Raw genomic sequence first — 16,082 nt, 5'->3', positions numbered from 1 at the left:
AGAATACTAATAGCTATATCATCTACTTCAAAATGTTGTGATCAAAACAGTAGGCTGTTAGCTCTCCTGTCATACAGTATTTGGCCACAAGGGGATGTTTATAGAATTTGTGTTAATAAACTAGGATGAAATGTGATTGTGGAAATTACCCTTACTAATAATAAGAAACGGAGCAATTCCAATAGGGTCCTCACACCATCGGTGCTCGGGCCCTAATAATAAGAAACGGAGCAATTCCAATAGGGTCCTCACACCATCGGTGCTCGGGCCCTAATAATAAGAAACGGAGCAATTCCAATAGGGTCCTCACACCATCGGTGCTCGGGCCCTAATAATAAGAAACGGAGCAATTCCAATAGGGTCCTCACACCATCGGTGCTCGGGCCCTAATAAGATAAATATCACTTGAACATTTTTATGATGCATATTTTTCAATCAAGAAAAAAATTAACCATTGTTTGCTATATAAACTATTGTTTACTGTAATTGTAGCCTTATAGCATTATTAAAAGTGAATTTGTTTTTTTCCCAGAAATGTTTAAAATGTCTTTTTCAGCAGTCATTTCCACGATTGAAAGCTGTGTGTGTGTGTGTGTGTGTGTGTGTGCTGTAAATTAATGTTTCATTAAAGAGAAGACATTAACTTTTCCTTTAAAGAGCCATTTTTTGTAATTACCTTATTAAATGTATCTGTGTTGTCTTTTATTCAATAAATCAGAATACTATAGAATCTATACTATACAATCTATAGACTCTGTAGTCTAACTCTAGACTTGACTTGATGCATCTGACATGACCTTTATGATTATTTACACAGACTTTTTAATGCTTCTCAAAGTTGTCATACAGGTATTTACACAACAATATATATGTTCTGTCTCCCTCTATCCCTCCCTTTTCATCTCTCCATCATCTCTTGATGTTCTCCATGACTGTAATCCTCCATGAAGCTAGTTAAGATCTGTCTCACAGATTAGCCTGACGTGAATCTACACATCAATAGCTAATAGCAGCATGACACCTATTTAGCTGTACAGACACATACAATCGCTGAAAACCCACTGCCATGTTATGCTTCATTTACAGCTAGAGTTTATTCAGAATGTAGAAGACTCAGTAAACACATATAAGACTAATAACAATGTCCTAAGTTTGCGTTGACAGACATGGGAAGATCAGTAAATGATTCTGTAACATCTTACTTACTTAGCTTAACAATATTACACAGAACAATACCATTTTTAACACTGATAATAATAAGAAATGTTTTCGAGCACCAAATCAGCATATTAGCATGATCAACATGTTAGCATATTAGCATAGGTTTATTCTGTCAGAGATACAAAGCCAGTTGATCAAGCTGTCTGTCTCAGCAATGTACTTGATTCTGAAGGAAAAATTCTCAAATACTATTCACAAAAAAGAGGGCTAGTTGCTTTTTTTAGCCAACCTGATGGTAGAGTTAGCTCTGGTTGTGATGCACCTCCCCTTCCCCTTCCCCGTGGAGTTTATAGGTTACTGAAAGATTTCAGCAGCTGCATGTAAGAAGATTAGAGAGGAATTAACATCATTCCTTTGTCATTATAGAAATAAATTGATATTTGCTTTTAATCGGAGGGAGGGGGACATGGTCAGAAAAGCAGACAGGCTTTTAGGCAGGGTGGGAAACGCAGACCGCCAGCCGTATACACACTAACACACATGCACAAAAGCAGAGCTCAAAGGATTTCAAATGGGACCGTGTAACTTTTGCTGCCCGGTGTGGATCTAAGGGCCTTTTCTGTGTCGGAATGGCCGGCACTACGAGATGGAAAGGATGCTGGGTAAGGAACTCCAGAGAGTTAGACTGATCCCACAACGTATCTCTATTTCTCCCCGCATCAGATCCTGGAGCTCAGGACTCGGTCATGAACTTTGCTCTCTCTGTACTGAGGCTGATGTGCCTGGCCTGGCTGGTGCCCGTCGTCCTTCTCAAAGGAAGCAACACGCAAAACCAGCGCAGGCACAAGGACGTCTACCTGGGCGAAAACACACGGCACAAACATGGAGGGTGAGGATGCTTTTGCTTGCTCCTAAATGCATTTGCAGAATGCTCTGGTAGTTGGAACGTTGCTTTGTATATAATCAATCAGCTCCATTCTGTTTCATTTCAATACCCATGTCAGCCTGTTTACACTCTTGGTTTTATTTATTGTGGTCTCGGCCTTGTGGATTGATGTGTAAGGATTTATTTGAAGCCCTGTGCTGTGTTGTGACCCATACTTTGGAGTTGTTGGATTGTGTGTGTGTTTGAAGGTGTAATTAATTGTGGATAAAGGAACTCTGTAATTAGAGCTGGGTATGTGATGTAAACAACAAAAACAGCACTGGGTAGCTATTTAGTCTTTTAGTACTGATCCAGAGGGAGGTCATTCTCAGGTAACAGTGCCATTGGAAGCAGAGAGTTTCAGAAAAGTATTATCATTTTTTTCTATGAATTGCATAAATAAATAAAAACTAAAAAACTATATTTATTTATTTATTTAATGAATCTGGAAAATTTCTTTATATTAATACAGTACAATGTGCCCTATTTTTACACATTTTTTAATTAAATTAAATTAAATTAAATTAAATATAATAAAATAAAATCTTATCCCTAAACTTAGTCTTAAAGTGCTACATTATTGCAATAGTATATTGGGGTTGAACTATTGAGTTTGGTGTGGTCAATATAAGTGTGAACTTATTATAAGTATATTAAAATACTGACAAAGAGAAACTTACAGTCCCTGAAATATGATATCAAAAAGGTTGGACAGAGTTAAATCTATGAAATGATGTGAATGTTTATCCTATTAATTGTATTAGTAAGTCAGTGGGACTCATTTAGTACAGAATTGGCACCTGGAAATGACCTAGGTCAAATCAAAATAGGAAGCAAAATATTTTATTAAGAAGCATATTTAGTCAGAGTTTGATTGTATTGCTGGCTTTTGATTAGAAAGGTGTCTCAAGAGAGTGTTAAACTGTTTAACACTTTATGTATAATGCATTATAAAGATTTATAATGTATGTTAAAATGCATTATAACTTTTCATAAATAACCCAAGTTAAAATGCATTGTAATATTTGCAGATTCCTTGTAACACATTGGCTGTTTGTTATGTGTTTTAATGTATACTTGATACGGTCTAAAAGTGTAAATGATTGAAATGATACTTTCTAAAAGCAATGAGCAGAGTATTATAATGTATTATTACTGTGGTTACAATTATTCATGAGTTTATAAGGTGCATTACAAGGCATAATAATGCATTTAAAATATTTGTGTAGTGCATTATATATAAAGGCTTTAAGTATTACCGAAAACTGCTTTCTGGATTGCTGCATACTCAAGTTGAAATTAATTTCTCTAAACAAGCCACTCTTACAAATTTCTAACTTTGGTCAGTGCTATTTTTTAACCCAAACTTAACTTTGTGTATGTTATTGTATATGTCTGTTACATTATTTAAAAAAAAAAATCCCCATTTTGTCTCTTTTCAAACAGACGAATAGACTTTAAAACGAAGAAGTCTGACAGCACCAAATCTCTGCTGATTAAATCAGAGCAGCTCTTGCGAATTGAAGATCACGACTTCGCCATGAGGCCTGGTTTTGGAGGTGAGGAAATCTTTCCATTCAAAAGCCACTTATAAATTACTTTTGGTTGTATTCTCAAAATACATTCCTGTTGCATTCATTTATTTCAAGCATCATGTGTTATCTTGGTGTCTTGATGGTTGATTTGAATGATATTGCCAGGGAATGCAAGCTCATTCCGCACAGTTGGCACGAATACATGGTGTGACATTCAACAACAGCACTAATACAGCACAGAGAGGCACTGCAAGGACAGCTGGGATAATTTCAGGAGATAGAGAGAGGGAAAAAAAAGAGAAACGATGTGATTATCTGCTGATGGGAATCGTGATGCGTTTTTCTGATGGAGATCACACACTTCACACTATGCCAGCAATTAAAATTATCACTATTATGTAAGAAGCAGGAAATTACCATAAATGTCAGATGAAAATCTATATAAATATATAGATCTTTTCTATAAAATAATATTATACAGAACACTATATTGTCTGAAAATCTCATTCTCGCATGCTTTCAAGCTGCTTACTTTGTATGAAACATGCTGTGCTGATATAGAGATATCATGCATACTTGCTGCTGTTATTTGCTAGTATATGTCCATTGAGAGAACTCAAAGAACAGGCTTAAGCACTGTGTTCTGTTACACTGGCTGAACTCAAGATCAAGAGCTTTAAAAGTCACCGTAGGCCAAATGACCAGAATGTGACTCTGCAGCCGAGATTGTCAGAAATGTAGGTTAGAATGTCATATGCGATGTGTCCAAATCAGAAAAAAAACAAAACACTCTGACCCAGATTGGTAGTAGTACCAAGCAGACAATACACTGAGGACAGATGTGTTTTATGCACAGTAATCTGCATTATAATCCCAGCGGCTCTCTGGGAAGCCTGAGAATGTAGCTAAATCTTACAGGCTAGCCAAAGGTCGCTGTTTTTAAAATAAGAACGTAGAGTGGTATGCTGTTTTTTCAATCATATAATCTTCTTGTCTGAGACTTTCTGTTCTATATGCGATTTCGGGTCCATTAAGGTGAATGCATTTGTGAAGCAATGACTCTGTGTTGTCATATATGTTCATGTCCATGTTATTTGTCAACTACAGATATACCCACTGTTTAGCATTGTATTCCAAGGTGCTTTTTTAATAATAACATGGTATATGTCCAAAAATGGGGGTAGTACCATAGTACTTTTTTGTTATTTTGTCTGTTAATCCCTACATGTGAACACTGAGGTTTAGTTTTATTTCAGTCCAGATTAGGGGAGCATGATGGTTCTCTGAAAACAGTGAGAGGCTGATAATCACACCGAGTCATGTGCACTGAGTTAAGTCTCTGTTTGTAGGAAGCTTAACATCGCTTTTCAGATTTTATGTGGTTGATGACACAGTCGTGAGACATCTTTTTGACTTTAAATGTCATTTCTTTATGTTAGTCAATGATAGTCAATTAAATTTTTTTTTTTTTTTACACAATTCTTGAAATATTATAGTAATAGAGAGTTTAGTTTTCAGACTAACGCTGGAATTTTTCATAGCAGTTTTAAGGTTCTGTGGTAAAGTCAGATTTTGAGATGTTTTCAATAGATTCAATAATGGATAAGAATCAGACACTTGAAATTCTTCTGTTCTATTCAGAGAGATTGCAGCTGGTCTGCATGTGTTTTTTTTAACGTGATGCAGCTGTGACTTGAGAGACTGATGTGTCTGTGATTCCCTTGAAAAAAACAGCCGACAAAAGCAGCCGTGCTTAATGCAGATAGACACAACTATGATAGTTAAACATATGTTTGTCATCTCATTCTGTTATGACAAAGCAAATTGCATATAGTCCTTCTTTCACAAATATTGACTCGTTTGATTTGATTGCTGCTTCCACTGATAGATCTTAGAAGTAAATAGTTGGTGATTTGATAGTTTAGCGTTACATAGGCTACATTGTAAGGAATGTATTTTTTTCTTCAAGGTTACATTAATGAGTCTTTTGAATTTGAGGAAGAAATATTTGGAAAACAGTAACGCAGTTGTGTTGGCATGTGGGATCATTTCAACAATAGATAAAAAACAACATGGAACACAAATGTGGTAACATATTCTTAATTTTAAAAATACCACTGACAAAACTCATAATGTGTATCTTTAATAGTGCTGTCAAACGATTAATCGCGATTAATCACATCCCAAATAAACGTTTTTGTTTACACAATATATGAGTGTGTACTGTGTATATTTATTATGTATATATAAATACAAACACATGCATGTACATATTTAAGAAAAATATGTTATGTTCATATATTAAATATATTTAATTATAATATAAAATATAATAATATAAATGTATATACATGTAAATATTTTCAAAATATATACTGTGTGTGTGTGTGTGTATTTATATATACATAATAAATAAACACCGTATATATTATGTAAACCAAAACTTTTATTTTGGATGCGATTAATCGTGATTAATCGTTTGACAGCACTAATCTTTAACTATATTTTGTCATTTGAACAAGTCCATAGCTACACAGATTTAGGTCTTTCCTGCCTTAACATAAGGCTTTCTGGAAGCTGGACATGACCAATTAATGACTCAGTAAATGAGTCAGATTAACTGAGAAACTACTCCATCTGAGTCATAAATGATTCACTGGAAAGGACAGGAACATTTAGATCAGAAATCAGACTTCACTGGTTGCGCAGTATGTTTTTGATTCACTAACAAAAACTAGCTCATAAGAGCTTGCGATGCGAATCAGCCTTCACTCGTTGCGTCGTATGTTTCGTGCTGAATAGCAGGCAACACTTTCAAAGTATTTAAGTAAGGTGTCCTGTACATCATCAGCAGAAGAATGCACGCACATGAACCGTTAATGAAACCGAATGTCATGAAAATCAGTCGTTTATGGTTTGCTCTATGACTCCGATTCTGGAGCTTAGTTTTGGTTGCCAAACCTATAGAGGTAAAAGGTTAATCTGAACAACAAAGCTCAGATCATTTGATTTCAAATAGGTCTGAATGTAAATGCTTGAGTTTAAACTGACTTTAGTATATCTGAGCACAGTATTGAGAGAAACTGACTGAAACTCGAGCAAAGACTATTTTTCTTAGCTGAAAAAGAAGAATCGGAAGACTGCGAGGTCACCATTTGAACTCATTACTATCTAAGAGAAACAACTGAGATATTGAAGAGATTTATTTTATTTTATTTGTCATGTTCTCCCAATTCTGTTTCTTTTCCATCTGTGACACTGAGTCCAGGTTCGGCTATTCCAGTGGGCATCGATGTGCAGGTGGAGAGCATTGACAGCATTTCAGAGGTCAATATGGTGAGTGTTTGCTCTTTTATAAATTACTTTTCACCTTTAACCTGTCAGTTAGATCTGCACACCCTCAACTCCCAGTGCTAGTCATCCATCAAGCTTAAATCCTCGACTATTTAAAACGATTAGATTCACGACTGAGGCAGAGGGCAAAGGTTAAAACAGCAAAGACTATGAATGTGTGCAGAAAAGCACATGCTGAACCCATAGACATGTTCAGTCGGCATACATACGTATCTGTATGTACTCAAGTGTCATTAATTTATTTTTATATAATTTTTTTATGTATTTTTCCTTATCCTAAGTTGCAAAAATGGAACTATGAGAATTATGCAGTGAAAACAAATGTAATCATATATACACAGTGACATTTAAAGTATAAAGAAGTGGCTTATGCAAACTGACAAAGTCTTTTTCATGTCTTTTGTGGGCATAGGACTTCACCATGACATTGTACCTTAGGCATTACTGGCAGGACGACAGACTGGCCTTCCCCTCCAGCAATAACAAAAGCCGAACTTTTGACGCTCGGCTGGTGAAAAAGATCTGGGTGCCTGACGTCTTCTTTGTTCACTCCAAGCGTTCTTTCATTCACGACACCACCATGGAAAACATCATGCTCAGAGTCTATCCAGATGGAAACATTCTCTACAGCGTCAGGTACCACATGAAGCCGCTTTCCTGAAACCAGATGTTTTTACAACAGCCGTGAAACCAGCAGTTTCCCTGAGGCATTTCGCTGTTTTAAGATTTCACAGGAAAGGAAATAAGATGTTTTCAGCTCTTTACTTTGAAGTAAAGTTTGTCATGAAAGGAGAGTTCATCCAAATCTACAAATTCTGTCAACACTTACTGTCGTTCCAAACCTGTATGACTTTCTTTCTTCTGTGGAACACACAATTTGATGTTTCAAAAAACATTTCCCTTAGGTTTTTTCCATACCACAACAGTTCATAATAACTTAGCCTCCAAAATTGAGGGAAAAAAAGTCTTATGAAGTCATATAGTAGCTTCAGTGCAAAAAACAGACTGAAATCTCAGTCATTATTCAGTCATAATTTTGAGCTGATTCTATTTAGTGAACCAGATGAATCAGTTCATACGGTGGACTGAATGATTTGTTCAGTGAGTTGAACTTGAGAACCAGATCGGACTGATTTATGACTGTTCTTTTGGGCTGATTCTTTCCAATGAACCTGAGTTGGTTCATGAATATTACTCAACTTTTGTTTTGGGATCATGTTGCATTGGTCAACTGTTCAATGGAGGGGAGGATTATGAGTGAATAGCGATTTACATTTTAGTCTACTCATCAAACAAAGCTATAGTATTGTATTGTTTCAGAAGATTTGAAATATGGCCTATAAGCTGTACATACCAGTTCTAGGTTTTGTTTTGTTTTTTAATTGCCAACACAACTAAGAACTGTCATTGTATAGAAAAATCTGTAATCTTTCTATCAGAAAAAGTGTTAATTAATTATTATTTATACTATTACAGATATTATTTTGAATTGGCTTTTTTATTTTGAACTACTATATTTTAATTTTAGTTATTTATTTATTTATTTTAATGTTTTCAAGTAGTTTTTATTTATGTTTATTTCAGTTAATTGCCAAGGCAACAATTCAAGCATTAAATTAAATGTAATATTTCTACTTTATTTCAGGTTTATTTTAATTAACAAAATGTTTTAATAGTTTTAGTTTAGTTAATGATAACACTGATCAGAATATAAATTTTTTGTTCCATGGGGGAATAAAATGCCATACAGATTAAATTGTGTGACCAAATTCCCATATACTTTAACTGACAAATGAGGTGTGGTTTTCGTTTAAATACTTCTGAACTATAGTTGGACAAGAATTTTGTCTAAGAATTAGCAGCATGCGCTGCAAGTGTAGACATGTGTGCATGGTCAGGTGTGCCTAAGCCAGTTTACAGTATGTGCAGGATCAGTTTTCAGTTCAATTCACCTGAATTGTTTCCTTGATTTGATGTTTTGCTAAGCTCAATATCACATGTCACGATTTTAAAGGTCTCGTTGTAAGTGATCTATTAAGGCTGTACTGAATTGTGAATTGCAGAATCACAGTGACGGCTCTCTGCTCTATGGGCTTCAGCAGGTTTCCTCTAGACACACAGAACTGCTCTCTAGAGCTGGAGAGTTGTGAGTATGACCGTCTGCGTGTGTGCATGTACACTCATCAGTAAGTACTATCAACAGAGTACAAGGAAATAATTAGTCAAAGCACTACCTGTAAACATATCCTAAATGTAGCCTAATGTTGTGTTTAAGGGATAGTTCACCCAAAAATGACAAATTCTGTCATCGTTTACTCACCTTTGTAAGGTCCACACACTTGGCCCAAGGAAGGTATCCAGTGGTGGATGAAGGTCACTTGCGTGTTCGGTCTTTTCAGCGCACAGAGTTATTCAATTTAGGTTTAACTGAAATCTGACTCCATTGAAGAAAATTAACACTTTTTTTATTCAATAAGGACATATTAATTGGAGAAAATGTACCAGTAAAGCCTTGTCAAAAGATTTCTATTTTAAATGAAAGTTTTGAACTTTATATTCATCAAAGAGTCCTCAAAAAATGTATCATGGTTTCAACAAAAATACTAAAGAGCACAATAGTTTTCCACATTTATAATAATAACATTTCTTGAGCACCAAATGAGCATATTAGTGATTAGCATAATCATTTCTGAAGGATCATGTGACACCAAAAACCAACCCCAAACTTTTAATGGTAGTGTATACAGTTACCAGGACCAGTCAACTTTAAAAAGTGGTTCATATCACACAAAATGTACATAGATTTTCAGTGAAAACACATTCTTCTTGGCATTTAGTATCATTAGCGTCAAACCTGACTAAACTGTACATTTATTCAAATTTTATAACAATGGCCTGTTTCCGAAACAAAGCTATTGTTTCTTTCAGAAGGCTTTGAATATAAGTCACAAGTCAGTTAAAGGGTTAGTTCACCCAAAAAGGAAAATTACCCCATGATTTACTTACCCTCAACCCTTCCTAGATGTATATGACTTTCTTCTTTCAGACGAATACAATCCCCAAAATTTGAAGTCCAAAAAATTTAACCAATCCATTATAAAAGAAGTCCACACGGCTCCGGGGGGTTAATAAAGGCCTTCTGAAGCGACACGATGCGTTTGTGTAAGAAAAATATCCATATTTACAACTTTATAAACCTTAATCTCTAGCTTCCGCTAACTGTCGTACGTGTGTTCACGAGAGAGTGGAGTCCAGCGGATGACGAAGGACGTAGGGGTAGCAAAAGCTCCGGTGAAAACATGCTAGTCTCGCGAGAAACAAGTTTTGTTTACAGCAAAGGAAAACCAGTGTCCTCTTGGCTTATATTGAAATCCTCCGACATTTTTCTTTACAAATCCTCGTTTTGTACTACTAATTCGTGACCGGTGTTTTGTTTTGCTCTCTCCTCTGCGATTCCACGTTCGTCACTTCCGCTTTCGTCACCGCGTTTGCCTACGTACTACGTCATCCGCTGGACACCACTCTCTCGTGAACGCGTGTACAACAGTTAGCGGAAGTTAGAGATTAAGGTTTATAAAGTTGTAAATATGGATATTTTTCTTACACAAACGCATCGCGGTGCTTCAGAAGGCCTTTATTAACCCCCCGGAGCCGTGTGGACTTCTTTTATAATGGATTGGTTCAATTTTTTGGACTTCAAAATACCATCCACTCCCATTATAAAGCTTGGAAGAGACAGGATGTTTTTTAATATAACTCCGATTGTATTCGTCTGAAAAAAGAATGTCATATACATCTAGGATGGCTTGAAGGTGAGTAAATCATGGGGTAATTTTCATTTTTGGGTGAACTATCCCTTTAAATAAAACTAGTAAAAATTGTTTGTGGTAGCCAAAATAAAGCTGAAATAAAATATAAATATTTCATTAAAACCTAAAACTTAAAAAATGTAAACAAAAATGATAAATGTTGTCTTGGGACTATATCTAATATAAATAAGCTAAAGTTAAAATACTAAAATGACTAAAACTGAATTAAAAATTCATTAATCCTATATAGAAATATATATTTTAAAAACTAATTAAAGGACATTACAAAAATAGTAAAACTTAAACTAAAAATAAAAACCGAATATTAAAGTAAAAGCTAATTCAGATAATATTAACAAATACTATACAAATAATACTAAAATAACACAAGTTGTATGGACCACTTTTGTGGTGATTTTTGTACTAGTCAATCACTATATTCTTTCATTATATGTCAAAAGAGCAGCGTGAACATTCTTCAAAGCTTTTCCTAATGTGTGGAATGGACAAAAGAACAAAAAGTGACAGTAAAGACATTTACATTGTTAAATAAAATCTATTTCAAATAAATGCTCTTAATCAAACATTCAATGCATCATGGTTTCCACAAAAATATTAAGCGGCACAACTGTTTTCAACATTGATAATAATAAGAAATGGTTTTGAGCACCAAATCAGCATATTAGAATGATTTCTGAAGGATCGTGTGACACTGAAGACTGGAGTAATAATGCTGAAAATACAGTATTTTTAAATTGCAATAATGTTTTGCAATGTTACTGTTGTTACTGTATTTTTCATAAAATAAATGCAGCCTTAGTGAGCAGAAGAGGCTTAATACAAAAACATTTAAAAATCTTACTGATCCCAAACTTCTGAATTGTAAATTAAATTAAATTTAATTAAATGTTATGGTAGAAGATTTGTGCCAATAACAGATTGATGGAAACTATTAAAATAAAATTGAAAATAAATATTAATTTTCTGAATATTTATATATGTATAAAATGATGTATCTAAGTTCATTATCCTGTTAAATATATCAACAGTAATTCATGGGGACATGTGTATTCTGAGAATTTTTTTCTTTTTCTTTTTCATTTGTAATAAAGTTTAATATTGTTCTTTCTTTAATTATTGTCTTCATATCTGTTGTAAATGTCCCGTACTCTCTGTTTCTCTCAGGCTGGTATAACAGGCTGTACATAAACTTCATCCTCAGGAGACACATATTCTTCTTCATGCTGCAGACATACTTTCCCACAATGCTAATGGTCATGCTCTCCTGGGTGTCCTTCTGGATCGACAGGAGAGCCGTACCGGCCCGTGTCTCTCTAGGTAAACCTCTCGAGGAAACATCCTCATTTTAGAATCTAGAAATATGTTTAGAAATTATATTCTGTTCATTTGTTCTATTTAACCTGTCAGATCTTAACGTTAGACCTGTGACAGGAAGTTTCTGTTTCAGGAAGTTTCGCCTCAGGAGGTGGGTTGGTAACAGTGAGCTGTGTGTGTTTACTTTGTTCTCACTGGTTATTACACTCTCCAGGAACAAGCACAAACCGGTATAGAGAAAACGGAAGTAAATTACCTCAAAAATACCTTGATAGTCAGGCCAGCAGGTGTTAGACACCCAGCCAGGAAGTTGCTCTTTTCATACACGTCGATGACAACATAGCACAAGCCCAGTGAGAGTCACAATAGAAGAAGCAGTCCACACAATGTGTGTCTTCCTGTAGGTTTTCTAAAGAAGAACTATAAAGAAGTGTTGCAACCTACACTGTGTGTGAGAATTTGGAATAAACAGTGACTAATTTATAGAACATTTAATGTCATGCATTTCCTCATACTTTCATTTCCTTTTACACCCAATTTGACCGTCCATAATCTGCTGGGGACTCTTGTGTGAGATGCAATAGATGCAAATATTTATGCTTGAACTTACGAACTTCCTCTTAACATGTTATCTTTGTTTCCCATGAACCCGCTTCTTATTCATGACTCTGCCCTCTCTCTTTCTGTTTCTTTTGATCTGCTACAGGAATCACAACCGTGTTGACCATGTCTACTATAATAACAGGCGTCTCGGCGTCAATGCCTCAGGTGTCTTATGTGAAGGCGGTGGACATTTACCTTTGGGCCAGTTTCCTCTTTGTTTTCCTGTCGGTCATTGAATATGCTGCCGTGAACTACTTCACCACGGTGGAAGAGATGAAAAAACTTCAGAAAGGAAAGGTCAGAGTCACGGATTGATCAGAGATTGTATATGGTGATATTTGCTCTGGTAACTATGACCAAGACTGAATATTCACTTTTAAGCTACACATCACCCCCTATGGTAATTTTAAGGCAACACAAATTCAAACAAAGGTTTACCATGGTAACCATAGTTTCTGTCAAAACACAACAATAATAATAATAATAATATACCTAAATTCATTTTAATTAGAATTTTATTAACTAAATTAAAATACCTTAATTTGAATGTTATTTCATTACGAAAATAAACAGAGATTTTTGAGAGCATTATAAATAATATTGAATAAATACATATTTGTATACTTTTATTATCAAATTTAAAGGCAAAAGGCCTAACAAAAATGTACCTTGTTAACCATAGTTTCTGCCAAAATACCATAACAACAACAATAATATTAATTCATTCATAAATATAGTTATTTTTATTTATAATGTTATTTAAAAATGAAAACAACAGAGAGATTTTGAAAGCAATACAATTATTGATTCATAAATAGCATATTATAACATTTATTCATAATAATAATAATAATATTTTTATTTTTATTTATAACAACTTTATTTATAACAAATTTAAAACAACTTAATTTAATTGGCCTAACAAAACTTGACCTTGGTAACCATGGTTTCTACCAAAATAATAATAACAATAATAATAATTTATAAATAATATAAATACATTTATTTTTATTTAACAAAATTAGAACAATTGAATTAAAAAAAAATTTTTTTTTAAAGGGGTCATCGGATGCGAAATTCACTTTTATATGTTGTTTGAACATAAATGTGTGTTGGCAGTGTGTGTACACAACCACCCTATAATAGTAAAAATTCACCCAGTGTTTTTTTTGTAATCTCCTAAAATCATTACCCCTTTATCATATCAAGCTGTTCTCAGATGCCTGTCTGTGTGACGTGACACAGACCCAGGCCCCTCCTACGATGGTTGATTGACAGTGGCGTCAGTATTTGGTTTTATAACAGCTCCGCCCTGAGTGAGCTGTCATCAGACCGCCATTGTTTCACCGCTGGAGCAGATGTAGACAAGAATGACTCCTAAGCGATTGAGGTGTTCTGTTGTTGGATGTAATAAAGAACATAGCAGTCGTCATTTACTCCCGGCATCTTCACAATAGAAGAAGCAGTCCACACAATGTGTGTCTTCCTGTAGGTTTTCTAAAGAAGAACTATAAAGAAGTGTTGCAACCTACACTGTGTGTGAGAATTTGGAATAAACAGTGACTAATTTATAGAACATTTAATGTCATGCATTTCCTCATACTTTCATTTCCTTTTACACCCAATTTGACCGTCCATAATCTGCTGGGGACTCTTGTGTGAGATGCAATAGATGCAAATATTTATGCTTGAACTTACGAACTTCCTCTTAACATGTTATCTTTGTTTCCCATGAACCCGCTTCTTATTCATGACTCTGCCCTCTCTCTTTCTGTTTCTTTTGATCTGCTACAGGAATCACAACCGTGTTGACCATGTCTACTATAATAACAGGCGTCTCGGCGTCAATGCCTCAGGTGTCTTATGTGAAGGCGGTGGACATTTACCTTTGGGCCAGTTTCCTCTTTGTTTTCCTGTCGGTCATTGAATATGCTGCCGTGAACTACTTCACCACGGTGGAAGAGATGAAAAAACTTCAGAAAGGAAAGGTCAGAGTCACGGATTGATCAGAGATTGTATATGGTGATATTTGCTCTGGTAACTATGACCAAGACTGAATATTCACTTTTAAGCTACACATCACCCCCTATGGTAATTTTAAGGCAACACAAATTCAAACAAAGGTTTACCATGGTAACCATAGTTTCTGTCAAAACACAACAATAATAATAATAATAATATACCTAAATTCATTTTAATTAGAATTTTATTAACTAAATTAAAATACCTTAATTTGAATGTTATTTCATTACGAAAATAAACAGAGATTTTTGAGAGCATTATAAATAATATTGAATAAATACATATTTGTATACTTTTATTATCAAATTTAAAGGCAAAAGGCCTAACAAAAATGTACCTTGTTAACCATAGTTTCTGCCAAAATACCATAACAACAACAATAATATTAATTCATTCATAAATATAGTTATTTTTATTTATAATGTTATTTAAAAATGAAAACAACAGAGAGATTTTGAAAGCAATACAATTATTGATTCATAAATAGCATATTATAACATTTATTCATAATAATAATAATAATATTTTTATTTTTATTTATAACAACTTTATTTATAACAAATTTAAAACAACTTAATTTAATTGGCCTAACAAAACTTGACCTTGGTAACCATGGTTTCTACCAAAATAATAATAACAATAATAATAATTTATAAATAATATAAATACATTTATTTTTATTTAACAAAATTAGAACAATTGAAAAATTTTTTAAATTTTTTTTAAAGGGGTCATCGGATGCGAAATTCACTTTTATATGTTGTTTGAACATATGGCAGTGTGAGTGTTTTTTTTTAAATCTACTAAAATCTTTACCCCTTTCTCAAATCGAGCCGATCTCAGATGCCTGTCTGTGTGACGTGACACAGACCCAGGCCCCTCCTACGATGGTTGATTGACAGTGGCGTCAGTATTTGGTTTTATAACAGCTCCGCCCTGAGTGAGCTGTCATCAGACCGCCATTGTTTCACCGCTGGAGCAGATGTAGACAAGAATGACTCCTAAGCGATTGAGGTGTTCTGTTGTTGGATGTAATAAAGAACATAGCAGTCGTCATTTACTCCCGGCATCTGAGCCGCTGAAGATGCAGTGGATTACGTTTGTTTTTGCAGGGAATGCACCCCCGATCTATCTAAATGCGTCTATCTTTGTGCGAATCATTCGTGATCCAGCTTCACCTCCAGAAGAAGTGAGTGTAAGGTTTTTTTATGAATCTTTGCAAATCGCCTTTCCTAATAACGTGCTAGTTAGCAAGTTTCACGATGAATGCGGCTAAACTTCACAGTCTCTCAGAGAACTGCGCGTCACCCCACGGAAGAGAGGGGCGGGGTCAGCAGA

General features: G+C 34.7%; 1 protein-coding gene across 2 annotated transcripts in view; it reads left to right on the top strand.

Moving 5' to 3' along the window:
• The first annotated feature begins 1,494 nt into the window (after positions 1-1,494).
• LOC107728881 (gamma-aminobutyric acid receptor subunit rho-1-like) overlaps positions 1,495-16,082 on the top strand; it is a 16,918-nt gene continuing 2,330 nt past the window's right edge. Inside the window, exons 1-8 of one of the 2 annotated variants that reach the window (XM_016539187.1) lie at positions 1,495-1,541; positions 1,885-2,050; positions 3,533-3,645; positions 6,890-6,957; positions 7,388-7,611; positions 9,039-9,121; positions 11,970-12,122; positions 12,826-13,111. In XM_016539187.1, the coding sequence (XP_016394673.1) occupies positions 1,908-2,050; positions 3,533-3,645; positions 6,890-6,957; positions 7,388-7,611; positions 9,039-9,121; positions 11,970-12,122; positions 12,826-13,037 (996 nt within the window). In that variant the 5' untranslated portion in view covers positions 1,495-1,541; positions 1,885-1,907 and the 3' untranslated portion in view covers positions 13,038-13,111. Of the gene's footprint in view, positions 1,542-1,617; positions 2,051-3,532; positions 3,646-6,889; positions 6,958-7,387; positions 7,612-9,038; positions 9,122-11,969; positions 12,123-12,825; positions 13,112-16,082 lie in introns of those variants that run through there. The other variant, XM_016539188.1, reaches the window with a different exon arrangement.

This window comes from Sinocyclocheilus rhinocerous, unplaced genomic scaffold (genome assembly GCF_001515625.1).
Source record: "Sinocyclocheilus rhinocerous isolate Xijiao unplaced genomic scaffold, SAMN03320098_v1.1 scaffold397, whole genome shotgun sequence".
NCBI lineage: Eukaryota > Metazoa > Chordata > Actinopteri > Cypriniformes > Cyprinidae > Sinocyclocheilus > Sinocyclocheilus rhinocerous.
This window is presented reverse-complemented; position numbering and strand designations above follow the sequence as displayed.